Here is a 26,776-nt window from a genome sequence, read left to right as displayed (position 1 = left end):
AGTATTAATCTTCCAAAAGCAGCTGTGCCCTGAAACACTATTAAAATATATTTACACACCCTAAAATGTTATTCAAAACCAATCAAGTAAGAAACCCCTTTAAAAATACCTTGCGTAGCATTCTGGTCCTGGTGTTAGTTTTCTCAACAAAGGCCTCCCCAGCTGGTGAGGAGCGCAGAAGGACCTCTGAGAGAATTGCACAAAGGGGCCACCACCAAGAAGGACCCACTCACAAATCTTGGGTGAACAGTTGATGCTTCAAAATTGCAAAGCATCCAAGGTCCTGGGCTGAATTGCAGCTGCTGGATTGAGTAATCAATCAGTGTTTCTCAACTTTGGCGACTTTAAGATGTGTGGACTTCAACTCCCAGAATTCCCCAGCCAGCTTGCTGGCTGGGGAATTCTGGGAGTTGAAGTCCACACATCTTAAAGTTGCCAAAGTTGAGAAACACTGAATTAGATTGATACACTGCCTTTTGTTTGCAGCTCCAAGTGGCATGCCTTCCTATTTTCCTCCACAACCACCACCCTGTGAGGTAGGTTAGGCTGGCCCAAAGTCTTTCCTGGCCCCACAGCTGTTTGGAGAGATGCTCCTGTGCTTGGCTCAACAATTTAGCAGGCGGCTTTTCCAAGAATTCTGTACTTACCTGCAAAACTCTGCGGAATCCAGGATCCTAAATCAGCAACTTATTTCACACCACCTCTAAAGCTGAACCTCATTCCTGAAGCTGGCTCTTTTACAGATTTTGCCCTTGTCGAGTTTATGCTAAGGAATTTCTTTCTTTACTAAATTTATATGCTGCCCATCTCCCTCAGAATGGACTGGGCTCTTAGAGGGCTACCGAAGATTGGTTGTGATTGCCTGTTGATATTTTCTGTATTTACACAAACAACACACCAAACCGTAACAGGAGCGATAGGGTTGGGTTTGCATCGTATGCGTTCAGCGTGTTGCATGGCTGCAACGAATGGTCATTTTATCGGAGGGCTGTGTGCGCTGGCATTAAAACCTTTAAAAGAAAAGGACCTTTAAAAGAAGTGAACTCCAGCATGAGGTGTACTTAAATTCTCAAATTACAGTTAGTCCTCGCTTAACAACCATTCATTTAGTGACCGTTTGAAGTTACAACAGTGCTAAAAAAAGGTGACTTACGACCCATCCTTGCACTTACAACCATTGCAGCAGCTCCATAGCCACATGATGAAAATTCGGGTGCTTGGCAACCAGCTCACACTTATGATGGTTGCAGCATCCCGGAGTCATCTGATCATCGTTTGCAATCTTCCCAGCCAACTTTCAACAAGCAAAGTCAATGGGGGAAGCCAGATTTGCTTAACGACTGTGTGATTCACTTAACGACTGTTGCAAAAAAGATCATAAAATCAGGTCCAATTTGCTTAACAATCGCCTCAATTAACAACTGTTTTTCTGGTCCCTATTGTGGTCATTAAGCGAGGACTACCTGTATGCTAAACCTGATTTTTAAAACCAGGGAGTGCTGACGAAGCCAACATACTGTGCATAAACCAGGGTTTCTAAATCACTCCAGCTATGATCCCACAACGCATTCAGCCAGACAAACCACAACCTGGCTTTGGGCAATGTGTGAATACAAGCCACTAGTCCCTAAGAAATCAGCCAACAGGAGAATGCTACATTGGAGATGATGGCTGCACATTGCAAAGTCACTCTTTGGGCAGCCAAAAGCTGCTATCGAGGTTTTATGACTGAAGGAGCAAAAAGGGTGGGCAGAGGGGGGCGGGAATCTTTGCCCTAGGGCCAAGGGCGCCAGAAAGTGGGCAGCGGGGAGATGCTTTTCGCTGATGCATCACTTTCCGGGGGGTGGGGGTGTCTCTGTCGGCTCCCCAGGTGTCCGGTGCTGGAGGAAGGCGGGTCTGGTCTCCGGAAAGTCCTGCTGAGCTGCACCGGTGAGCAGAAAGCCTCTGGGGTCCAGGCAGGGGCTTCCTCAGAGGAGGAGGAGCTCGGAGAAAGCGTGGAAGAACTCCAGTCCTGGGCTGGCGGTTCCACCATGGCCGTGAGATAAACGCGCAGCCCCTCCCATAAGTGGCTCTGGACCGACGGATGGGCGTGCTGGATGAAGGCTGCCAGGTGCCCAAAACACGCCCGGAATCCCATGGGATAGCAGGTCTGCAGGCCGCTGTCCTCCAGGGCATCCTCTCCTGCAAGAGTGGAATTGGAGAGCCGGGGAGAAGGCTGGTCACGCCAAACCCGAGGCCGCTCAGCCCCAACCGCCCCGGCCCCAGGGACGGACGACTTCTCAGCTTCGGAAAAACGAAATGAACGGCCAGCAAAAAACAGAAGCCGACCTCAGGCAAAGGTGGGAGGCTTAAGGCCGGCCATCCCCAACCTGGTGCCCTCTGGGAAATTTTTCCCCAGTGACATGGGGATGGGGGATCAGACGAGAGAGTGGGCAGAAAGCACTAAAGCCAATCAGAGCTAATTTTTCCTTCTTTATTAATAAATCGCTCCTGCCCACTGCTGTTGTATTTGCGTGAACACACAATACTATGGAGAGAGGGGCGTGTGCACTAATCGTGCCCTGGAGATGATTCCTCTAATTTCTTACTCTGCACATCCTCTAGTGCAGTATTTGTCAACCTCAGCACCTTGAAGATGGGTGGACTTCGACTCTCAGAATTCCCCAGCCAGCCATGCTGGCTGGGGAATTCTGGGAGTCGAAGTCCACCCAGCTTAAAGTTGCTGAGGTTGACAAACACTGCTCTAATGCTTTTCCCCCCACAATGAAACAGATGCTAACCAAGCTTTTTCTAATAGCGCCATTTGCCAACTTCCTCCTTCCCACCCACCATGCAGGTGAATTGTACCCCGGGGTTTAGCCGTGTTCCTCTCCTGTAGGTATCCCACGGCCAGCTCCAGAATCTCTGCCTTCTCCACTTTGGGATTCTTCAGGGTCTGTAAATAAAAGAGGTCCAAGAAGATGGCTTGAAGGGGCAACGCTGTTGAGAAGAGGCAGGGACGCCTATCAAACGCCTGTTGTTGCCCGCTAAGTGGAACCTCCGCTTCCGTGAGCAGTGTACCTGCATCCCACTTGTTGGGAGAAAAAGAGTGGAAGAAGAGAGTCGTCTGAACTTCCTTCAAACGGGGATGAACGTGGGATGAGACATACCCAGCAGAGCGTTTCTAACCTCTATGGAAACCTGTATCTCTGGGCCATGAATCCAACAGGATGATTACATCTACATCAGTGTTTTTCAACCTTGGCAACTTTAAGAGACCTGGACTTCAACTCCCAGAATTCCAGAGCCAGCATGGAGTTGAAGTCCAGGCCTCTTAAAGTTGCCAAGGTTGAAAAACACTGACCCACATAGTGGCTAACCATTCCTAGGTATTAAAATGCTTCAATAATCATAATATAAACTGTTTTCTTGCTGCCACAACACCCACACAGAGTACCCAGGACTAGAAAACAAAGGCTCCCAAGTGATTCTCCCCAAGTTCTAGCTTGAAGAAGAGTTCTGTGCTACCCTGTGCCTTGCACCTAGCCTGGGACTCCAAGAAAGAGATTACTTTATTATCCCAAATAATTATTGGTGTTCTAGTCAAGGTTAGAACTGGGTGATGGTTCAACCTTACAAATATATGCACTACCAGTTCAGGGCCTCTTAACCCACCACGGATGTTTCCCCACTGGGAAATCACTGCCAATAAATGGTTGTTAGGCAAAATGGAAACAACCACACCAATACCTGATCAAGGGTCCAGGGCCACCTATTTCTCTGCCATTTTATGGAGATTACCTTTAATAGCTGGGCCAGGTAGAGCAATCGCTCCCTCTGCTGGCAGTTAAAGAAATAAAATATCATCCACTTCAATGCACTTGAAGGGGGTTCAACTAACTCTAAGGATACCTAAAGACCATAAAATTAATCTGGATGCGGGTAGCTCTTCTATCTTTGTGGAGATGCCCTACACCACACTTGTGGGGGGGTGAGAGGGGGCAAGTTTCAGGGGGCATCACTCGCTGACCTGGCAGTGGGTTTTCTGCAGGAGAAGTAGGCGCAGCTCCTCCAGGTTCCTATTGATGCGGTCACGGCGGCGTTTCTCCACCAGGGGCTTCAGCATCTGGGCAGAGAAAAAATTGGGGGGGTTGACCCCTGGATGGGGTGGGCTGTACACACCCATGGAGGCCTGCTTTTCTACAGGTTGATTGCTACGGGCAGTTCAAAATGCACCAGAAAGTTCAGATTTTGGCAATCCTCTGACAATCCCTTGTGGATTTCACCTTTGCGATTTGCAACTAAGGAAAAGATGGACAGTCCCCGGGTTGGCTGCTTAGACAACACCTTGTCCTATAAGAGGACACACAGGCTGGGTTCGCACAATCATGCTGTGTTGCAATGACCGTGGGCCGTGTGTCCTCAGAACACAGTCGGTAGACCTGAACTGGAGGGTGGTCACCTCCCACGTCTGGGCTGAAGCTTCCAAGGACAGGATGGCCATTCCCCAACTCTTTGCCAGCCAGGGTGGCATTAAATTGGAAAGGCTGGGTTAGGGTGTCACATCTGAACTCCTTCCAAGGTTAACGTCTGCTATTCCAGCCCACCATCCCTGCAATCAATCCTTTAGGTCAATGTTTCTCAGCCTCAACAACTTTAAGACCTGTGGACTTCAACTCCCAGAATTCCCCAGCCAGCAAGCTGGCTGGGGAATTCTGGAAGTTGAAGTCCACAGATTAATTTGAAATACTGCCTTAGGTTAATTTGAAAAAAGGCTCTTTACACATACAGATAATACCCAAATCATAAATAACCATGTTGAAAATAAGGGGGTTTCCAAACAATCTGTAATCCAAAACCTGATTACTGGAAAAATAACGTTCTATCCCGGGAAGATATTTTGCACGGGAGTCGAAAATGGCTCGATGGCAAATAATCAACCAATCCATTGAGCCCCAGATGACCCTGGGGAAAGGCGAGAGCTTTTCACCTGCCCCCCTGGGGTTCCCGGGCCAGGCGCTCCCTTCCCCTTCCTTTCCGTAGCAGAGGCTCCCCCATCGCGGTCGGCTTAATCGTGGTTTGCCGAGAAAGCCACCAATCTCTGGCTTCGCCCGAGCGCGAAGCGGGCGCCGCGGTCCTGGCGGGGTCTCGCCCCGCGAAGCCAAAGAGCGCAACGTGGGAACGGGCTTCCCCGCGGTGGCCCTCGGCCCGCCGCGCCCTCTGCTTCGGAAACCCCGATACCTTTCTCACCCCGCCTGCCTGCGAGCTCTCCGTGGCCAGCATCCTCAGCCCCGCGGCCGCCTCTTCCCCGGAGATGCGCCGAGTGAGGCCGCCGCCCGCGCCGCCCCTTTAATCCCTCGCCCGCCCCGCCCGGGGGGCCCCGGAGGTGTGAAAGGGCCGGGCGGCGCGAGCAAGCGGCGGACAAAGGGGGCCGAGGCTCCTTGCACGGCCCCCCTTCCGAAAGGGAAAGAAGGAGAGGGGTCGCGCGCAGGGCAAGGAGGGCCCTTCCGCGTCTTGTTCCTTCGCGCACGTACACGTGCTTCTGCGCGCATTCCCACGCGCGCGGACCTCCAGGAATCGAGGGAGGCTGGGAGGGAGCTGAATGTCTTACCCAATCTTCCCACCCTCCCTCCCATTTTCCTTTTTCCCAAGCCTCATCTCGCTTTCTTCTGGAGAAAGCCCCGATGCTTAAGATTATCTTGGCCAAACCCACCGCGCGGCGTTGCCTGTGCGCGTTCCCACGACGCACCCGTGGTTTACTCCGCCCGGGTTTCTCGGCTGGCGCGGCGCTTCTAAATTCGAAATTAGGGCGACGGCGGGGTGGCACGGCCGGCTCAGCTGCCGCGGGGCTTGCTGGTTGGTCTGCCGTGGGAACTCAACCCCTCGCCCCCCAGTCAGGAGTTAGCGTTAGGGTCTTTCGGCCCTGGAGATTTGAAGCCTTTGAACCTTGCTAACCGACAAGTATTTGTATTTGGATAGGAGACCATTCTACATCTGGAAGACTCGGTGTGCGCGTGTGCGTGTGCGTGCGTGTGCGAGAGAAGCCAGTGGCAGACTACATTTGGGCTTGTAGTGTGGCCAAGGAAACTGCGTGGACAAGTCCATGAAGTCATCAGGAATGAAAGTCCAGTTGAAGGAAACTTATCCTCTTTTTCAGGATTAGAAAAAAAGGAAAGACAAGCATGACAGAGGTGCACAGTAAGAGGATGAATCGTCAGCAACATCTGTAGGAGATGCATTGGTGGTTCAGTGGTAGAATTCTCGCCTGCCACGCGGGAGGCCCGGGTTCGATTCCCGGCCAATGCAACTGGCATTTTGACCTAGGGGTCCACTTTTCTGGAAAAATACGTTTTGCCAGAAATGAGGTGCTTCAAAGGGGAATTATGTTTACCCAGCTCTCTTCCCTCTGTGCATCTAGACCCACAGAGGTCTGTTAATTTAAAAAATATATTTTTTATTACAAGTGAATTAAAAATAAAATCAGACGGAAAGGAAACAGATAGGTAGTCCCCCGGTTAAGAACGCCCGGGCTTACAGACGACCCATAGTTAAGAATGGAGTCTATTGTAGCAAAATTCGAGTTAAATATACCATGATTCGAGTTCATTATACAATAATACTGTTCCGGCTTACATACAAATTCGACTCCAGGACAGACCTTGGGAACGGAATTCGTTCTTAAAGTCAGTATACGAGCGCATAAGCAAAGGGAAAGGAATGGAAGCCCAACAGATGACCAAAACAGCAGCAAAAGTATCGTTGCATTGGCCGGGAATCGAACCCGGGCCTCCCGCGTGGCAGGCGAGAATTCTACCACTGAACCACCAATGCGCCGTGAAGAACAGCTGGATGGCCCCTTTGATGGAATAAAAAAGCCAGCGTGATCCAAGCTATGAAGATGAAACCTCTCTTTGGGGGAAAAAGGAGTATTGATTAAAAACATTCATTTAGTACATTTGCAGCATAAGATGTACTAAATGCCCTCTGCCTAAGCGGGTGTGGCGGGGAGTCCAAAGCAAAGGACGCGATGCTCCAAACGCTTTCAGCTCTGCCGGATAGTTTTATTTACAGTTCATAAAGGTTCCGCCACACCGAACCTCTCTGGCCGGCAAGACTCAAGAATCCCGTGCCTCTGAGCAAGTACAAAATGCGCCTCGCCCATCCCATCCCTCCGGACGCCACTCTGCACATCTGGGCCCAGGAAGGAAGGTCCCCCGCTCCCTCTCGGGCTCGCGGGCTGGCTTCGCCGCGATTCGGATTCAACCCTCGCTCGCCCATCTCACACGCGCGTGCAACACTCCCCCTCCGCCCAGCTGTCGCCCACCAAACTGCGCTGCGGGCGGGCCGGCGGGCGCGCGGGGCGTGTGAAGGCTCGTGTGAGCTTCCCGCGAGGTGCGAAGCTGTCCCTCCCGGGGGGTCGTCAAAGAACAGGCGACCTTTGACACCGGGGCGTGTGGAAGACTTTCCCAGGGTCTCAGAGGGGCGGGGAAGAGGCCCAGCTCCTGGCACATTTTCTGGGGAGGAAGGGGGAGCCGCTGCCCCGCTCCCCGGCTTAAAAAGAAAGAAAATGGGGTGCTGAATGACCCGGGAACATAACCAGGGAAAGCAGAGAGATTGCACGCACGGGGAAGTCGCTGATGCAAACTCTGCCAGAGAAGCAAGTGTTTCTGAGCTTGTGCAGAGCGCCGTTCTCTTCTCCTGCACCCTACGCCTATTTTCCCTGGTTATGTTCCCGGGCCATCCAACACGCCACTTTTTTTTTAGACGTTTCTCTGTGTTTCGTTATAGCTTTCCAAAGACACACCGTGAATAAAAGACCAAAAGCCCCCTCTGGTCGCACTTGACCCCTGGCCGGCCAAGTGCTGCCCCACTGCTTTCCTCTGGGCTGTTTGGCAACTTCCCACTCTACCCTCCAGCCCGGGTTTCCTGGTGGCCTCCCATCCACGTCCTACGAGGTCGGGCCCGGCTGCGTTTTTCTAGACCAGCCACGGGCGGTGGTGCTGCGGGCGCTCGTCCCTAAGGGACGCGCCGCGCCTGGCTAGGCGAAAACTCTGGGGAGCTGAGTTGGGGCGGGCAGGCGGGCCCGAAGGGTTTGGCAGGGGCGGGCGAGGAGGGCGACCCCTCCCGCCGCTTCGAGGGCCTGCCAAGCCAAGCCAAGCCAAGCCAAGCCAAGCCAAGCCAAGCCAAGCCAAGCCAAGCCAAGCCAAGCCAAGCCAAGCCAAGCCAAGCCAAGCCAAGCCGCGCTGGCCCCCGCGCGCAGCCGGTGGAGGAGTTTCCTCCCCTCCGTGCGCCCGGAGGACCAACGCCTCGCCTCGCCTTTGATTCGCCGGCTTACACCCAGCCCGGGGCCCGTCGCCCAGGGGCCTGCACCTCCCTCCGGCACCTGCCAGGGCCTCCTCCGGGAAAGGAGCGGCTGGCGCGCTCAGCTGCCATCTTAATCCAAACGCGCAAGTGTCAAAAATTCACCCCCGGAGGGCTCTTCCCACGGCAAAGGATCCCACCGTAATCGAGTTACGAATCTGTGCAATGCGCTCGATGTTCTCGGGGTCGCGATTTGGGGGAAGGCGGGCGTAACAGGTTCGTGCAAAATGCGTCGAGCCACTTGGCAGGTCGGCGGATCGTGCGAACGCAGCTGCGTTTCACCCGAAGCGTGTTGCCACCTGAGTGGGTTTTGCAAACCATGCGTATTTTTCTTTTCAGAAGAAATATATATATAAACCCTCTGCTGGTTAACTGGTTGGTGCAACGTCGGGCCTGGCTCCCGCTCCAACTGCATAGGTTGTGAAGGGGGAAAATCCAGCTGTTTTCCGGAGCATTGGTGGTTCAGTGGTAGAATTCTCGCCTGCCACGCGGGAGGCCCGGGTTCGATTCCCGGCCAATGCAACGCGTTCTTTTTCTTCAGTGCTGTCATTGTATTACTCTATTGGCGGGACGTTTAACTTGTTCCAAAGAATGAGCCTGTTGCTTTTCTCTCTCCCCCCCCCTTCCCTTAAGTGTGACCCCTGAAGCGCTTTCTAAAGAGTGGGGAGCGGAGTGTCCCCCGCTTTTTCAACCCTTCCCCGAAGCTCTCTTGCCGCTGCGCTTGGCAACAGCGCCCTCCGCCTCCCTCCAGACCCCCCCAGGGATTTTCCACCCCCACCCCACCCCTATACTTTTGGCCCGATATTGACACCCTGGGCTTCAGGGCTCCCACCGCTTTCTCTGCCGTGGGAACAGGATTGCGCTTCCAATGCCAAACGGCGGCTCGTTATGTCTTTTCGGGGGGGGGGTGAAAATTCACAACTGGGACCGCTCCAAATCCCGCCTCCCCTCGACCCGCTCCAGCAAATGGGGGCATTTAGCCCCTGCAAGGAAGGCGTGGCTTAGAGGGAGCTGGGGGGCAGGGGATCCGGGGAGGGGGCAGTCCAAACAGGCTGCCCCCGCCTGGATTCATCCCATCACTCTCCAAGGCACAGGTCCCCCCCAGCAATCTCCCTTGCCCCCACCCCTGTGCAAAGCTTCTGTGATGATAAACAGTGGAATAATCTCCTTTTCTGGCTGGGGAGGGGCTCCGTGCTATTCTTGGTAATCTCACTGCATGTGGATGAAGTGAAGTAATGCCATCTATTTTGATTGTTGAGGTCAGATAACAATAACAGTAACAATTAATAATTAATATTTATCTATTTTAATTCATGTTTATTCTGGTTTTGCTGTAAACTGTCCAGAGTCACTCTGCAGTGAGATGGGCGGTGGCAAATTTGAAATACTGTATAAATAAATAAGTAAGTAACAGTAACAGTAACAGTAACAGTAACAGTAACAGTAACAGTAACAGTAACAGTAACAGTAACAGTAACAGTAACAGTAACAGTAACAGTAACAGTAACATGCATTGTAGGTCCTTACTCCAAGAAGCCTGTGGTCTAAAATCTGGTGCAAGAGAAGTTCCAGGAAAATTAAGCCCAGGAGTGATGGACTCAAGGAAGGATATAGGCTTCTGTAAAGTTAGGCTCTATTTAGGCTAGCGTTAATGGGCTGGGCAATCCAGATTCATGCATTTTGCTACGTTTTGTTACTCAAATTCCAAGATCCATCAACTAAAACCTGGTAGTGTAATGGTATGTGGGAAAGACCTTGGGAGACGGGCCAAGAGACGCTGCCCTAGGGAAGGGTCCGATAAGAGACAGCTTAGCCCACGGCTGGATAGCGGGCAGGGCAAGAGGCTCAGAAGGGACCCTCCCTAGTTTCTCGGGCTAAAAAGGACATGGGGGGGGGAGGTGTTCTTTGAGACTTGCAAGATTCTGTTAATGTAGCTTTCCAATAAAGTGGAACTAGTTCATCTGGTCGTGTTTCCTGTCTGGTACACCTAGTAAGGCAATCAATCTTGCAAATCTCAAAAAACAGTCCCCCCCAATCTGCTTTAGAGACCAGATGAACTAGTCCTACTTTATTGTGAAGCTACATTAACAGAATCTTGCAAGTCTCAAAGAACAACTCCCCCCCCCCCGGTCTCCTTTACAGCCTGAGAAACTAGGGAGGGTTCCTTCCGAGACTCTTGCCCCACCCACTATCCAGCTGTGGGCTAAGCTGTCTCTTATCGGACCCTTCCCTAGGCAACATCTCTTGGTCCCATCTCCCAAGGTCTTCCCCACATACCATTACAGGTAGAGCCAGGACTGGCTGAAGAGTGGACTACAGGGGTACCCACCGGGAGAAGGGTCAAAAGAGTCAAGATGGTGACTTTTTAACATGCTTCACGTAGGGCTTCAAACACATGGTCCACATCTTGACCGTCTGGAACTTTTTTTGACCCCCTCCCTACAGACACCCCAGACGACTTCCCCAGAGGAATTCCCTCCTCAGCCACAGAAATGTGTGGGGTGATGCTGGGTGCTTGTGATGATTAATTATCAAGGGAGACAGCTGTTCAAGCTCCCTTTAGCTCCCAACAAATTATGAAAAAAGCCAACGAGCATCTGGAGTGGTTTATGGACAGCTACGAAGATGGCCCGTGTGGGACCCCCAGCAGAAAGGCTGTGAAGGGCCCACCAAGGCCAGGGCAGAAAGGGCTGTGGTTGTGGGGGGAGGACCAGTGGACTGGGGAGAAGACTCATCCCAGGATGGGCATGGGGGGCCCTGGGCCTGAACTTCTGGGGAGCAATAGTGGAGGCCTCCCTGAGAGGTGCGTCCAAGCGAGGAGGAGATGCAGGAGGATTAGAGGGCAGCTACGCGTGGCTAATGAAACCGGGGAGGGGAGGGGGGCCGGGTCCAGCAGGGAACAAAGGCCTCCCGGAATGAGGCCGAGACCCCTGGAGATGGTGGCAGTCAAGCCTGCAGAGTTCAAGGACCGTTGGAGGTTTAATTAACAGGAGGGTGACCCCAATAAACGCCCTCTTCCTGGGGCTCCAGAGAGGCACGGATCAAAGGCCGACCACGGTTCCAAAGCCAGAGGAGCAACTCGAGTGCACCTGGTCTTCAGATCCTCCTTTGCCCTTCCAGATGTGGGGGGACTACGACTCCCACAATTTCCACTCCACTCGGCTGGGGATTTTCTGAGTTGTAACCCTTGCAGGGCCCTCGCTCGGCTCAGGTGGGGCTACCATCCTTGGCTCTACCCAACCATTGGGTTCACCCAGCAAACGAGCCCCAGGTCTGGGTTAGCTGAACCTGGGCCTTGCTCACATGATACGTGATGCCTAGCAAACAATCCACACTGAAGCTGAAGTTCACACAACTGGTAGATCCAAAGGCTGGATTCCTGTGGGGTCCAAACCACGAACCACCCAACTGTATTTTAGTTCACTCCTAGCATGCTGTGTGAACACAGCCCTCCTGTGACACTTTTGCCTATACCAGTGTTTCTCAACCTTGGCCACTTGAAGACGTGTGGACTTCAGCTCCCAGAAGTCCCTAGCCAGCACAGCTGGCTGGGGAATTCTGGGAGGTGAAATCCACACGTCTTCAAGTGGCCAAGGTTGAGAAACACTGTCCTATACTGTATTGATTTCACATAGCTGTCAACTTGAATGCTAAATTTGGCTCACACAAATATATTGATAAATATATTGATAAATATAACAATATATATATTGATTCCTTACAAAGGAGCTCATCTGTCTCTGGATTCATAATGTCCTTTGCTGTTCCCCTGATTTTCTCCTATTTTCTCTCCCAAAGATAAATGCATGTTATCTTACACACCTGTGCAACATTAGGTGTTTTGTATCTTCTCGCCTCTGGAATGGAATTCAGTAAATGAAATTGGAATAATAGCCACAAAGCTCTTCCCACAAGAGACTAGACCTCAATGAGGAGGTAAATGACCTGTCAATAGAGGTGAATATGTGTAGCTCAGGGTTGAGTCCTTGGAGTTCTCTGAGCTTGGTTCTTTTCTTGCAAATGTTTCATTACCTGGCTAGGTAACATCTTCAGTGCTAAAAGTGCTAAAATGAGCTATGTGGGGCTCCCCCACTTTAGAGTGCAGCCGTATGGGCTCACAGCAACAGGCCTCAAATTTGTTTTATGTGAAAGGGGGGCTCTAGGTGGGGGTGTATTCCTGACGTGCTAGCTTTCTACGGGCGGTGCAGAGCAGGGTATCCAGGATTCAGACACGGGAGCTTGTCCTAAAAATGCAGCCTCAGCCCCTGGACTGTGCAGTGAAGAGAAGAGGAGGCAGTGCTTGGAGAACAGCTGTATGTTCGACCTTTTTTTTCCCCACACAGCTGTGATGGCCGAGTGGTTAAGGCGTTGGACTCGAAATCCAATAGGGTTTCCCTGCGCAGGTTCGAATCCTGCTCACAGCGCGAAGCCAAGAAGGATCCCCTTTTGGGACTTCAGCGGACGGTTTGTTCCTTTTCCGCTTGGAAGGAGAGGGTGCGCACGTGGCCGACTCCCTCCTTCGCTTCCCCCTGGAATCAGAGAGCCAGGCCTGTATATGCCGCTTGAATCCAGCCAAATTATTTGATTTATTACTCCCCCACACCCCAAATGCAAAACAAATAATTCAACTCGCTCGGCTTCCTTGCTATGCCAGGAGTTAAAGACAAACGATCGCAAAGCCAGGCAAACAATGGGCCTGAATTTGATTTAATTTCACGGAATGCACTTTTCTCTCTTTGGAGCCCAAAGGAAGCAACTTCAGGAAGTCCCTTAAAATGAGGTCAGGCCAACCGGCTCGGGGATCCCAAGGAGGTGGTGAATGAGGGAGATGGCTTTATTGCCCGTAACAATTGCTCTCTCTGCTACTCTATCGTGGGGAATTTTGGCTGGTGATCTAATTGCTGAGTTTTTAAATTGTTCGTTCTCTTAGGATTGCTTTTCATCACAAGCCTCCCAGCACCACAGATCTGTGAGATGGGCAGCTATATAAATATGATATCTAAATAAATAAATAAATATACAAAATAAAGAAATTCAGCCGTGTTTTAAATCTGTGCATTCCCTACATAAAACCGGAACGAAAACGTATTCCAAGCTACGTGCGTTTTTGGAACAGCAACTCCTAACAACTCTGATTAGATATGTTCCTTATTTTAGGACACCTGTGGCTGTTCAGTGGGAGGAAAAATGCACTCTGCACGCGTCTAGAGGTCCTCTCCCCTTTAGACTTTTTGTGGGGATTTGGGAATGGATGCTTTTTCGTTTGGAAGCTCTTCCAGGACCCCGTCCTCAAAGAGGCAGGGCGTCTTTGCTTCAGGGCCAACAATCCCGCTTCACACGTTGCTCGAGAAAGGAGAATCTGGTGGAAGTCAATGCTCTCTGCACGTGCTCTGAATCTCTGTCCCACGCTTTTCTGGGGCATAGAAATGAGACTGCCACAAGTCATCGGCTCCCAGGAAGCCTTTTGTGATGCTCACACTTTTGAAATTGAAATGCGGTGGGCCCTGTGGGACCGCCAGCCAGCTCCCAGATGTTCAAGGGAAGTGGGGCAGAGTCAGGAGAGTTTCCCTTGGGAAAAACCCACCTTTTTCTCTCCCGTCCCCTCTTTATGGCAGAGCTGCAAAGGTGGCCTTTGATCCAGACGGTTCTCCTTCTTCTTCGCACCCTGCAGCCAGCCACAAATCAAGCGCCCCCCCCCCCGGCCTTCTGCTGTCCACGTGCCTGCCGGGGGTATCTGGCAGGGAGGGGACAGAGAGACCCCCAGCCAGTTTCCCCACCTCCTCTCTCGGGTGAATTTCAAAGCTTCCAAAACAGGCCCGGTTTGGGGCTTGATGGATGCCTGTTGCCTGTCACCTCCTGTCTTGCAGGCCGAAATGCAACAGAGGTAGCCTTTGTTGGCGTGGGGTTACGGGGTGCAGAGAACGCTTGGCATAGCTGCCCCCGTTTCCCTTCCTGCTCGTGCAAATGTCTAGCTCGCCTTCTGTGCAATTTTAGAGTCCAGTGATCTCGGGGTGAGCTGGCTGGGAGAGGGTTGGGCGGTCCCGGGCAGGGGCTGAAGTCCGTCCTTGAATGGAAGGAGAGGGCTTCCGAAACTGGATTAAGGAGGGCCCTTAAAGGGAAAATCCCGTTAGCTGGGTTTTTCTTTCGGTGGCTTTTGTGGCTGCCGGGCTTCGGAGAGGAATGATCCGATTAGTGCTAAATGAAAGAGTTCATCCCAGTGTCTCCTTTCTCCTTGGTGCGCTCAGTAGACAGGGCGGCTAAGAATTGACATTTCTTGGACGGAGGGAGGGATGGGGGGAGGAGAAGGAGGGAAGAAGGAAGGAAGGAAGGAAGGAAGGAAGGAAGGAAGGAAGGAAGGAAGGAAGGAAGGAAGGAGAATGAGGAAAGAAGGAGGGAAGGAAGGAAGGAAAAGGAAGGAAGGAAGGGAGGGAGGGAGGGAAGGAAGGAAGGAAGGAAGGAAGGAAGGAAGGAAGGAAGGAAGGAAGGAAGGAAGGAAGGAAGGAAGGAAGGAAACAGGGTGAAAAAAGGAATGATGTTTGGAAATGGATGGTGTTTGTTTAGCTTCTTCCTCTCAGGACCTCTTCCTGATATTTACATTAGAAATGGAAGTCAAAGTGCCTTTAAGCTTCAACAGAGGGTCTCCCCCGGACCCCATCAGCCCCAAGAATGCCTCTCTGAAGTTGCTTGAAGCAACTTCACCCCTCCGGGCTCTAAGGTGGGACCTCTGATGCTACATTTTCCAGGGCCTTCCCTTCTGTCTGCATCATATTTTCCACCCATTTTGAATACTTCAGGGCCAAAGTCCTAAGCCAGCGATTCTCAGCCTTCGCCCTTCTAAGATGCGTGGACTTCAACTCCCCGAGTTCCCCGGCCAGCTTTGGAACAAAATCCCACCTGCCCCCTTTGCTGTTTCCAGCAGTGCACAGGTGAGACGTTCAGGGGTGTCTCCTGGATCCTTAGCCCCCCAAAGCATAAGGCCATGGTGGGGGCGATGGACGATGCTAAAACGTTTTCTGTTCTGCCTCGGCTCTTAATCCCATAACTGTGACAGACGAGAGGCCTCTGTTATGCAGATCTCCCCCACATCCCCCTTGTCCTGCCTGTCTGAATGGTTTCCCTGGGAAAGGGGCGGTTGCGGGGGGGGGGGGCGCATGGCTGGGAAGCAGCAGGTTGTGTCAAATGCACCCCCTTCACCTACCTGGGGTGTTTCCTTCCTCACGTTCCCCCTTTGGAGGGACTCGCGAGGTGCTGTGTTTTAACACCAGGCCCTTCTTGGATTTTACAAGCTGTTGCTGCTGCTGCTGCTGCTGCTGGAGGCAAGATGGGGGGGCAAGACAGATGTTCAACCCTCTGGGGGGACAAAAGGCTGTTGGAGGCTCATCCCCACCCCCCTAGGGACCACTTCTTCTGTGCCAGGACGTGTCAATGCAAAGACTTTTGAAGAGTCTTGTAGACTGATCGGTCCGTGTTTCCCACGGAAGGGTTATGGGTACATGGAGGGGGATGTGGGGGGAGAGGAAGGGGGAGGAAGAGATCCAGCTCCTTTTGAGAATCCCCCCAGACCAAGGGCTCTCCCTTCCTTTGCTCTGCAACAGTTCATTGGGAGAGGTAGACTACCTTGGAACATGGAGGTTCTATGGAAGTCAACTGCTGCCAGTAGGCCTTGCCTCTTCCAGAAATTCCCTCTTCAACCCACACAAGGCTGTGACCCTCATCTTCTTTGATTAAACTCGTGAAGATGATGATGATGAAGATGATGATTTAGTCTTTAATCCAACCTTCCCTTTATAAAGCACAGGGTGCTTTCTCCCCTTGCCCTTAATTCCAGATGTGTACAGATGGGCTCAGTTTCTCAAGAAGGAAGAAATGCACTTGAAGCTGACGTCTACAAGACCCCACGAACTACAGCTGGACTTGGAATCCGGGATACTGTATTCCACAGCCCCCAAACTCAGACAAGAAGAAAGGAGAATGAACAGCAGAACGGATTTCCCACAATGCGTAAGCTAACATGGTTGGTTGAATAAGCCACCATTGCTTGAGTTCATGCAAACTGCCTCCTAAACAGAATAAAGAAAATCACGATTCAGCAGGACCTACAAATCTTCTGACCGCCCTGGGTCTGCGCTCAAAAATCCAATCTTCCATTACTGCGTATTGTACCCATTTGACGGATAAGCAAGACTGAACCTCACAGTTAGGTCTGCCAATCTGGGTTAAGAGGAGCCCAGATCTGATAGTCCTATGGAACAAACCCAAAAATTGGGGTGGGAGGGGCACTTCTGTAGAATACGTGGTATCGGGTCCCCTAATATCAGCACTGGGAGCTGAAGGCTACAGTTAATATGCCCAAAATATCATCTTGATTGAGACATCAGCAGGCTGTGAGCTGAGAAGGCTCGTTCCGTGGGTGAACCTCATCTGCTGATCTCCTGGACAATAAATGTTGGAACAGGTTTCCTCCTACCTCTGCCCATCGGATCATTTTTAGCAGAGGGTATCTTTCTGTAACTGCATGGTTATGTCATCCACTTGCTTTATCAAGAAAAGCATTTTAAAACTTGCATGGATTGACAAGTTTCATGACAAGCCAACTTGAACGATTCATTTTAAATAAATACATACAGGATTGGTAGGCAGAGGAAAACAGAGGGAGGGTAAACACTCCGAGATTTGCAAAATAAAATAAAATAAAATAAAATAAAATAAAATAAAATAAAATAAAATAAAATAAAATAAAATAAAATAAAATAAAATTCTTATGGGAAGAATCCAGTAAGAAATGAACATATTTTTGGATGTGGGTTACTTCAACGAGAAATAAAAAAGAAGACCACAGTGGGATGAAATAGAGCAGTGTTTCTCAATCTTGGCAACTTTAAGATGTGTGGACTTCAACTCCCAGAATTCCCCAGCCAGCCATGTAGCATTCTGCATGCTGGCTGGGGAATTCTGGGAGTTGAAGTCCACACATCTTAAAGTTGCCAAGGTTGAGAAACACTGGAACAGAGTATCCTGAACAGGAACACTCAGCATTCCAGGAATTTCTGAATTCTTTGATACCTAAATTTAGAGCAGTCCATTTAAAGAGGACCCCAAAGTATTATTCTGTTTGTGGAAAAACGGACATTTATTCATTTAAAAAGTGCAGAAGTAGGTCAGAACCAAGAACCTTCCAGGAAGGCTCTCAAGGAAGGCTTAGTAACCCTCTCCTCTGGGCCATTTCCCAGTCACTGATATTAATTTCAGATACACTGCCTTGGAAGAGTGAGGCTCCATTCAGCCGCTGTACCACCAGCTGTTGGTTGAGCGATGCACGATTCATTCACCTTTCCTTTCTGGAGTGCAAAAAACCCTTTCAGACGGCAGCCCACTGTACGAGGCCCTCTCTTCATCCCAGAAGGGAATCGCACAGATGCGCAAAGCTTTTCTTTCGGCTTACCCTGAACCCGCCGCCACTCCGGGGACTTCTGAAAACGCCGATACGGATGAAAAAGAGCCAGACTTCTACGTGTGATTCACAGCCTCTGCCCTGATCCGCCTTTTTCACTCCCCTTCCAAATTTCCTACTCGTGGGAAAGTTCTCATCTTTTTATTTCCAGCTGTTTTCCAGCTTCGGGCTCTCCTTCTGGGGTTGCGTTCTGACACCTCCGTTTTTATGGCAGGGGCAAGAATGGCTGCGGGCTGCAGTTTCCCACAATCTGGTCGCCATCCTCTAATGACGGGAGCACAATAAAAGGTTATAAAAGGCCTGACGCTTTGGGAAGACAATGCTCGAACCCCTCCCCTCTCCCCCGTCCTGGGCTCATTCATGCAGGAGGGCCCCCCATCTGCTGTTGGGATGGGGGGTGTCTGAAGGTCTCTCCCCAATAAATACACTCCTCCTTTGAATAGCCTTGCCCAAAGGAAAATATTTTCCCCTTCTCGTTGCACAGTGTGCATTTCATTCTAGGGCAGTGTTTCTCAACCTCAGCAACGTTAAGAGGGGTGGACTTCAACTCCCAGAATTCCCCAGCCAGCAAGCTGGCTGGGGAATTCTGGGAGTTGAAGTCCACCCCTCTTAACGTTGCTGAGGTTGAGAAACACAGCCCAGGGAACAGCAAGGACAGAGTCTCCTGCCCCAAGGAGCTTACAATGATTCCCCCGCCTGCCCCACAGAAATGGGCTTTGGTGTTCCTTTTCAGAAGCAAACTTTGAAAAACTGTCAAAATGCAGCCCTGGAGAGCTGAACAGATCATCTCTTCATCTTACCTGCCATTTTTCCGAGCGCCCACTCTTAAAACTTTCAGAGCTGGCAGGGTGGATGTCAATCAAACATTAGCCTGCACAGCTTAAGGACCTCTGACATTTTCAGGAAAGCTGACCTGATTTAACCCCTTTGCCCTTGTCTTTTCTAGCCCCCTAGCTGTAGCCCTGTTGCCACCTTTTGCAAGGTACTGTACCAATTAACCTGGAAAAAACTTTTTCTTGGTTCTGTGTTTGCAGTGACGGAGGCTGTTCCACCCATCAACCCACCCTTTAAATAAATAAATAATATATATATATATATAAGAAACATCCTAGCATGGCTGCATGTTAGGGCACGAAATTGTATAGGGGAAAATCTATTTGTTATATTTATTTATTTATTTATTTATTTATTTATTTATTTATTATCTATTTATATATATTTCGAATTTAGACACTGCCCCTCTCACGAGGAAGTGACTCTGGGCGGTTTACAATAAAATGTAATGTGTGATAAAGAAATTATTATTTTTTTAATGACCACCACCCCGAGATGCAATTAAGTGGAAGAACATAATCGGAAGAGCACAATCTATATCGTTTTGGTATGCATATTTGTGCCTTGCTGCAAAGATGAGTCTGTTGCATGACACGAGGCGGGCTGGGAATCATAAGGGTGAGGCTTTACAGGTCCATGTGGGGCTGGGATCAATGGACAGTGTAGTCCAAACCATCTGGAGACCAAAAGGGGTGAGAATGAGAAACAGAAGTCCCGGTCCTGACCTCAAATTAAGTGCCAAAAAACTAACATCTTCCCATTCCTTCCCACCCCTTTAATTGACACTGGGGGGAAGGGGGTCAACATAAAATATGCAAAATAGTGGGGGTTTTGGGGGGGGTTTCCTTGATCAAATAGGGTCTCTGGGAATGAGATGGTAGTCTTGGATCCTCTCTGGAGCTTGATAGCAATACGAATGATTTCTCCTGGAGGAATTTAAATTTAAATTTAAAAAATGGGACTACTTTACGGTGCAAACCCTCCGTTGGTTTATTTGTGCTCTCTGAAGGCCTGGGATGTGGCCCAGGTGGAGGTTAAGCTAACACAGTGTTTTCCAGACTTGGCAACTTGAAGAAGCAGCTGGTTGGGGGGAATTCTGGGACTGGAAGTCCGCACATCTTCAAGTTGCCAAGTTTGGAAAACATTGAGCGAACGTTGATCTGCACTAATCTTTTGGCTCTGAAAAAATGGGGGGGGGGAGCACTGTCTCTTATCCCAGATTCCAAACATTATTATTTTCTGTTCTAATTTAGAATTGCTCACTGACAATAGAGGAGGGGCAAGACTTGTATATTTCGGTAAAGGTAACTTGGAAGCATCTGCAGGACCCAAATCTGGCTGGAGCAAAGCTTGGTAAAAACGGAATTAAAATGGGCAACCTTTTCATGGCTCAAGGAATTTCAGTTCCTTTCATTCCACCCTACTTTATCCAAAAAGAGTCAGAATGAATACGGAACGTGAGGAAAGAAAGAAAGAAAGAAAGAAAGAAAGAAAGAAAGAAAGAAAGAAAGAAAGAAAGAAAGAAAGAAAGAAGGAAGGAAGGAAGGAAGGAAGGAAGGAAGGAAGGAAGGAAGGAAGGAAGGAAGGAAGGAAGGAAGGAAGGAAGGAAAAGACAGACAGACAATTGAAACATTCCAGCAACATCAGGATAATGAAAATTTGAAAAGCATGCACAAAAACATTTTCGAACTTAAATCCATGAAAATCTCTAAATCTGGGCTACTGTGACTTTTGGGGAGAAATGCCGTGTCTCCCCTCTGCCCCTACCAAAGGTTGTGTAGTTTTGTTGCTTGGTTGTTGTGCATTGTCAGTTTTGATCACTGGCAGTTGCTTGCTTCAGTTAAAGAGCCCAATGTATTTTTGTGCATTTGTTTTGGACCATGGGTTTTGTAGTCTGGGAGCTGCATCAACACTCACCCATTCTCCACTATATCTTCCAGCCCATGCACTGCGTACTCTTGAAGAAGTCAGCTAGCGCTTTCTCACCCTGTATCTATGTTTATTTTCTTTGAGGAAATTAGTGATATGTAGAACCCCCCCCCCACACACACACAATATAAAAACTCAGGAAGGGCTGATAAATCTTAATGAAAACCCAAAGTATCTATCTACTGGGAACTGCAAGAACCAGAGAGGCAACAGCTTGTTATTTTCCCCCAGAGATAGACTGCCCCTGATCCTGGAAGTTCTGTATAACTATGGCAACACTAACCAAAGGCAAAGACTTCTTTGAGCTGATGATTACATGGGAATGTACATTCAATTTTCTTGGCATTAATCTGGAAGTGTTTGGCTATAATTCTGGAACATCCTCCTCCAGAATATTTCTTTTCCAACTCTCTGGAATGCCTTTATCACAACTCCTTTTAAAGCAGTGAGTGTTGTAATTTCCAGTGTTATGGAATAGAGAGAAAAAATTCTTTCTCCTGACATTCTCTACCCTGACACAATTTCATAAATTTTGGGTCCTGTCACTCTGCTCACAATTCTCTCTTTATCAAAAAGATCAGCCAGGACGATGATCTTGGATTTGTAACCAGTTGTAGTTTGGCACAAACTAGCAGGGAAGCAAAGGCAACTTTAGCCTGCGGCCAGTATTGCAATCATTATAATAATTATTATGCATTTTGGGAAGCAGTAGGGTGTGTTTGTCTCTGATGGCGGATGGACATTATGGCTCTCAGGCACTTGTTAAATACTTGATGGGCTTTTGCACAAAAGAGAAATTTAAGCCCACCCTCCACTGAGGAACACACAGGGTGACTTTGCAGCAATCGCTCTACAGCCGGTGGTCCCTGTGGGCATGCAATTGGGGGAGGCTCGGCTGCAGGCCGTCTTGAGCAGCCAGAGGAAAAGTAAAGATTTTAATGCAATTTATCTGTCCCTGGGTTAGGACTTGTTCACACGGTTAGCAGCCCCGCAGCTCCATTGGGCTGGGTCAACATGTTGGGCAAATCCACTACCGCTATGGCTTAGGGCCATGTGACATCAGAACCCAGGGTGCAACAAACCAGGATTAAAACAAACCGTGGCTCAGCGCAACATGCAAGACTCCATCCCGGAGCTGACTCAACTTTTTAAAACTAAAAAGCATCTGCCTTCTCTTGAACGCGCTCGCCGCCGTTCTGTGGGGAAACGCTGCCGGGGCTACCAAAGTTCCCCCACCCCTTCCTGCGCTCCCCGGGGCACCCCTTCCACGGGGGACCCCGCTGGCCCCTTCCCCTGCCCGGTTCGGAACTGTTCCGGCGGGGTTTTCTCCAAGGACAGGGACGCGCCCCAGCTTGGCCAGCGCCACCCAAGAGTGGGGGGCTCCGCGGGTAGAGCCAGCGCCGCCGGGCTGAGGGAGGCCAGCGCGCAACAAGTGGCGTATGGGGGGGGGGGCGAAGCCGGGCCGGGGTCCGCGGGGGCGTCTTCCTCCCGCACGCGCGCCTGACACGCGCCAGCTCCCCGGCCGGGCAGGGAGGCAGATCAAAGGCGGGGCGGGGCAGGCGGGGGCTATAAAGGGGTCCCTGGCCCGGCCCCCGCGCAGAACGGCTCGGCTCCGGCTCCAGCTCCGGCTCGTGTGAGGTCCGTCGGCCGCCCCTGCACCGCCCGCGCTGCCCCGACCCGCGGGATGAAGATGGCGAGTCCGAAGTGGGAACGCAAGGAGGAGAAGAAGGTAGCCGCGCGCGCGGGGAGGTGCTTCGGCGGCGCGGCTCTGCCCGGGCCCGGCCCGCCCCCGCGGGGCCCGAGCCGGCGGAGCCCCCCGACTCACGGCGCGCTCTTTCTCGACCCCCCTCCCGCCCCGCTCCCTGCAGCTGCTCAAGCCCCTGATGGAGAAGCGGCGGCGGGAGCGCATGAACCGCAGCCTCGCCCGCCTGCGCGTCTTGCTGCTGGAGGCCACGCGGGACGAGGTAAGCGCGCTCGCCGCCCCCCCCCGCCCCGAGAGGGCATCGGCACAGCTGCAGAGTTTCGTCTCATGCCGCCTTCCTTCCTTCCCGCTTCTCTTTCTCCCCCACCCTTCTCTCGTCTCGGGCTCTCTCTCTTTCTCCGCAGAGGCTGAAAAACCCCAAAGTGGAGAAAGCCGAGATTCTGCAGAAGACCGTCGAGTTCCTGAAGACGCAGCCGCTTGCAGGTATTTAGTTCTCCCCTCCTTCCTTCCTTCTCTCCTCCGACGGAAGAACCCTGCAAAGAGCTGTCCAGGTGTTCAGGGAAAACTCCCCTGCTGTAGAAAGATAGCTGCTCAGGGGACTGAGATGGCTCTCAGCTCCTTGGTCACCCCAGCTGTCTCTAAGCTGGCCTTCCCCAGGCTGAGGCTTCGGCTTCCACTCCCAAGCCCATCACCTTTGGCCAGCCATTTATTCCTGTGGAGCCCACCCCTTCAAGAAGCCTTTTCCGGTTCCTGGCCAGTGTGATTGGCACAGATTAGTTGGCATTCTGTGATTGGCATATACATTAATGAATTGATTAATTAATTCTCTCCCGCTCCTGAGACTTCATTAGCTGAATGAAGGCAAAAATGTCAGAAAGCAAAGGTTTTCCCTGACTCAGAAATGAGAAAAACCAGACCTTTCCAACTCTGCAATCCTGGGTTCACCTTCTGGTGCTAAACCATGGTGAATGGCTACAGTTAGCCAGTGGGCACCACACATTAAAGTGAAATGCAGACAAACCAGGTTGGGGACTGGGGTGATACATGAAGCTGGTCATTGTGGTGAAGAAGTGATGAAAACACTTTCTGGAAACTTGCCTTGAACGGTGTTTCTGAAACTCGGCAACTTTTAAGATGGGTGGACTTCAACATGCTGGCTGGGGAATTCTGGGGGTTGAAGTCCACCCATCTTAAAAGTTCCCAAGTTTCAGAAACACTGCCTTGGAAGAACATTCTCTCCTTCCCTCGCACATGTGGGACCTAAGTCAGCCTCCTCTCTGCTGGCCCTTTCAAATTCCCCAATCAGGACTTCCATCCCAGCATATCTGGAGGGCGTTGCATTGGGGAAGGCAGCACTGTCCATTCAGTGTGTTGGGGTACCCATATTGTTCTCTTTCCCTCTCCAATAAATGTCCTTTCTTCCCCAGTCCACTTTTGTTTTTCTCTCAAATGCCACCTCAACTGTTGGTATTCTAGGGTAAGTGCAGTTGGACCTGGGGGACGTTTTGGGGGATTGTCACTGGTGATTTGGGTATCCAGAGTGTCGCCTACATCTCTCCGGGGCAAGGGGGCAGCTCCTCTTGGCTTATTGGGGTAGCCACGGCAGAAAGAAATGTAGGAGTGGGTTTCTGCCCTCTGTCAGGGTGGATTAGGCACGTGTCCAAATTGCCAATGTGAATCCTAAACTGATCTATCTTCCTCCTTCCTTCCTCTCTCCCTCTTTTCTTTGTGTTCTTTCTCTCCCCTTGCTTCCAACCTTTTTTCTTTTCTTTCTTTCCCCTCCCTCCCTCCCTCCCCCTCTCTTTTTCTTTTCTCTTTCTTTCTTTCTTTCTTTCTTTCTTTCTTTCTTTCTTTCTTTCTTTCTCTTTCTTTCCTTCCTTTTTCTTTTCTTTCTTTTCCCTCCCTCCCTCTTTTTCTTTTCTTTTTCCTCCCTCCCTCCCTCCCTCCCTCCCTTCCTTCCTTCCTTCCTTCCTTCCTTCCTTCCTTCCTTCCTTCCTTCCTTCCTTCCTTCCTTCCTTTTTCTTCTTTTCTTTTTCTCCTCCCTCTTCCCCTACAACGCAGAGGGGAACTCCCAGGAAGATGCTCTCCTTCAGAGGTACCACACTGGATACCGGGAATGCCTGGCACGAGCTACCCGCTTTCTCCGAGTCAGCCCAGGGGTCTGTCCTGGCCAGAAGGCCTACTGTGTGGAGCGCATCTGCCACTGCATGGAGCAAATCACAGCGCGTTCCCGGGCGGAGCTCCCCTGCGCCCCGCTGGCGTCCTCCTCCCACCCCAGATACGAATCCCAGCCGTGCTGCAGCCCTGACGCCTTTGGGGGGCGCAGTCCGCCTCTGGGGGGGCCGGCGTGCGTCTTGCCCCCGCCCCCCAGCCCCCGCCCCACCGGCCAAGGACTGCAGGCCTGCGTGTCCAGCCTGGCCCCGCCGGAGGGCTGCCGCAGAGCCCCGCAGAGCAGACTCTTGGAAAGATGGGGCTCCACGGGACTGACCGTGTGGAGGCCGTGGCCCTGAGGAGGCCCACATCCTCTTTGGGAAACTTCCTTCGGATGCTCTGTCGACTGTATCTGATGGGCTTTAATGTTGCCAAAGACTCGAGTTCCCTCTCTGGGATGGTGGTGGGTTGTGGTGGGTTGTGTGTGTGTGTATGTGTGGGTTGTGGTTGTTTTTTGTGTTTTCCCTGCATCTCTTGGCACAAAGACAATCTTGGAAATGTCTTCCTTTTGGTATCTTCTCAGCGACCCAATTTGTTCAATTTAGACTATAAATATGGAAAAACTGTAACCCAGCAGTGAGTGTGCTGGGGGAAAAAAGAGAAGTGCATATATATATTTTGCATCTTGCGATACTCCTGCATTCTGCATTTCCATGAATGTCCTAGAGGGAAGGTTGTATTGCACTGTGTTGTATTTTATCTTTAAAGAACCCTGTGGCAATAGGTTTCTGAATCATTCTTGGATTTGAAATAAATGAGTTGGTTTCACCCGGAGGAAAACAAAGTGTGCAAAAGAGTCACCTCATTCCGGCGGGGTGAATGCCCTTGACTTCTGAGCGAGTCATCATCCAGATGGGATGAAGCTGGCCCCCAGGGGTCTGTGGAGCAGTAGTTACAAAGGGGTGTGTGGAGGGGGGGCTGATGCCTCGTTGTGCAGGACAAGCTGGATCCCAAGGGACTGAGAAGATTAAATAGGGAGGGTTGGTGATGTAATAGGTGGAAAAGCAGATTAAAAAAAATGAATTTGTGGGGTAGTTCGTATTGCATTTTTTCCTTGCATGGATTTTAATCACCTGCAAAAGAGAATCGCACAAGCGAGCATTGGTGGTTCAGTGGTAGAATTCTCGCCTGCCACGCGGGAGGCCCGGGTTCGATTCCCGGCCAATGCAACTCAACTTTTCTTCCTGCCAGGCGCATTACATAAAATTCACCTTTTACCCCTTTCCACCCACACCTTCCCACAACCAGGGCCCCAGTCTCAGGCGGTTTCCCCCCAAGCCAGCCGTCAGGTTGCAGGCGAGCGCTGAGTTTTGCGCGGGCGGTTTGCCTGGGCCGCGGTGGGGCGGGCGCGGGGGCGCGAGAAAGGCCGCCCGCGGGTTCAGGAAGGCGGCCGAGGGGGCTTCCGCGCCAGGGAGAGAAAAGGCCTTTTGCTGCCTGCCAGACAGCAGGAAGGGACTTGCTGGGATGGACAAATGCAAAGCGAGCGCCTTTCACGGGGATCGCCGGCAACCGACAGCGGCTCTCGGCAGGACGGCCGCACCGCGGCACCCTCGCGGACGCTTTGCAGGCGGGAAGCCGAAATCCGGAATAACCCGGGGATTTGTGGGGAGGAAAAACGGAAAAGGCACCGCTGGGATTCGAACCCAGGATCTCCTGTTTACTAGACAGGCGCTTTAACCAACTAAGCCACGGCGCCACTTGGCGAGCCTTTCCTTTTTCCGTCATCTCAGTATGTAAAGATATAATCCTCCCCCTCCTCTTCTCAAAAGAATCCCCCGCTTTGCAAGGATGCGCCCGCAGCAGCCAGTTAGGAAAAGCGGGGCGGGGGAAGCCACGGAAAAGCACCCCGCGAAGGGGGAAGGGGGCGACGTGCGGGGTTTCTCTGCCCTCCCTCTGCCCACGGTCGTGCAACTTTGCCCCCGGCAGGCGGCGGGGCTTCTCCAGCGCTCTGGAGTTGCTCAGAAGCTGCCTTCCGATGGCTCCCGGGCGAGTCTAGAAAAGGCTGCGGAGAGGCGCGTCAAGAGCCACCCGTGCAAACCCGGCCAGAGAAGGGGGATGTAGCTCAGTGGTAGAGCGCATGCTTCGCATGTATGAGGCCCCGGGTTCAATCCCCGGCATCTCCACTTTTGCACGCGGGCCCCGCTCCGAGGCTACCTGCAGAAACCGGCCCGCCCCACCGGGCTCCCGCATCCCGGGAGCCTTCCCGGGGAAAACGGGCTTGCCAAGCCGCGGTGGGAAGGATGGGGGGACGCAGCGCCCCCTTGCGACGGGGAAGGGGATCGCAGGCTTCCAAAAGATCTCGGGGGCGC

General features: G+C 51.4%; 2 protein-coding genes and 7 non-coding genes across 9 annotated transcripts; 6 read left to right on the top strand and 3 right to left on the bottom strand.

Annotated features, from left to right (window-relative positions):
• Window positions 1–424: 424 nt before the first annotated feature.
• Window positions 425–5,280, bottom strand: HES7 (hes family bHLH transcription factor 7). The gene is made up of 4 exons (XM_088142198.1): window positions 5,221–5,280; window positions 4,010–4,105; window positions 2,848–2,935; window positions 425–2,181 (listed from the first exon to the last, which is right to left on the bottom strand). The coding sequence occupies exons 1-4, from the start codon at window positions 5,260–5,262 to the stop codon at window positions 1,775–1,777; spliced, it is 633 nt and encodes a 210-aa protein (XP_087998324.1). The 5' UTR covers window positions 5,263–5,280; the 3' UTR covers window positions 425–1,774.
• Window positions 5,281–6,214: 934 nt separating this feature from the next.
• On the top strand, window positions 6,215–6,285 carry TRNAG-GCC (transfer RNA glycine (anticodon GCC)). Its single transcript has one exon. It is a non-coding gene; the product is annotated as a tRNA-Gly (tRNA).
• Window positions 6,286–6,739: 454 nt separating this feature from the next.
• On the bottom strand, window positions 6,740–6,810 carry TRNAG-GCC (transfer RNA glycine (anticodon GCC)). The gene has a single exon. It is a non-coding gene; the product is annotated as a tRNA-Gly (tRNA).
• A 1,981-nt stretch (window positions 6,811–8,791) lies between these two features.
• On the top strand, window positions 8,792–8,862 carry TRNAG-GCC (transfer RNA glycine (anticodon GCC)). The gene has a single exon. It is a non-coding gene; the product is annotated as a tRNA-Gly (tRNA).
• Window positions 8,863–12,682: 3,820 nt separating this feature from the next.
• TRNAS-CGA (transfer RNA serine (anticodon CGA)) lies at window positions 12,683–12,764 on the top strand. Its single transcript has one exon. It is a non-coding gene; the product is annotated as a tRNA-Ser (tRNA).
• A 9,474-nt stretch (window positions 12,765–22,238) lies between these two features.
• On the top strand, window positions 22,239–24,766 carry LOC148215824 (transcription factor HES-7.1-A-like). Its single transcript, XM_088141985.1, has 4 exons — window positions 22,239–22,283; window positions 22,423–22,518; window positions 22,661–22,739; window positions 24,318–24,766. Exons 1-4 carry the CDS (start codon window positions 22,239–22,241, stop codon window positions 24,764–24,766), a joined length of 669 nt encoding a protein of 222 aa, XP_087998111.1.
• A 799-nt stretch (window positions 24,767–25,565) lies between these two features.
• Window positions 25,566–25,636, top strand: TRNAG-GCC (transfer RNA glycine (anticodon GCC)). The gene has a single exon. It is a non-coding gene; the product is annotated as a tRNA-Gly (tRNA).
• Window positions 25,637–26,089: 453 nt separating this feature from the next.
• TRNAT-AGU (transfer RNA threonine (anticodon AGU)) lies at window positions 26,090–26,163 on the bottom strand. Its single transcript has one exon. It is a non-coding gene; the product is annotated as a tRNA-Thr (tRNA).
• A 355-nt stretch (window positions 26,164–26,518) lies between these two features.
• On the top strand, window positions 26,519–26,590 carry TRNAA-CGC (transfer RNA alanine (anticodon CGC)). The gene has a single exon. It is a non-coding gene; the product is annotated as a tRNA-Ala (tRNA).
• The last annotated feature ends 186 nt before the right edge of the window (window positions 26,591–26,776 follow it).

The sequence above is a fragment of the Python bivittatus genome, unplaced genomic scaffold, assembly GCF_059951505.1.
Source record: "Python bivittatus isolate LINGU-HERP-01145 unplaced genomic scaffold, Pbiv_v1 ctg000370_np1212, whole genome shotgun sequence".
In the NCBI taxonomy this organism is placed as follows: domain Eukaryota; kingdom Metazoa; phylum Chordata; class Lepidosauria; order Squamata; family Pythonidae; genus Python; species Python bivittatus.
This window is presented reverse-complemented; position numbering and strand designations above follow the sequence as displayed.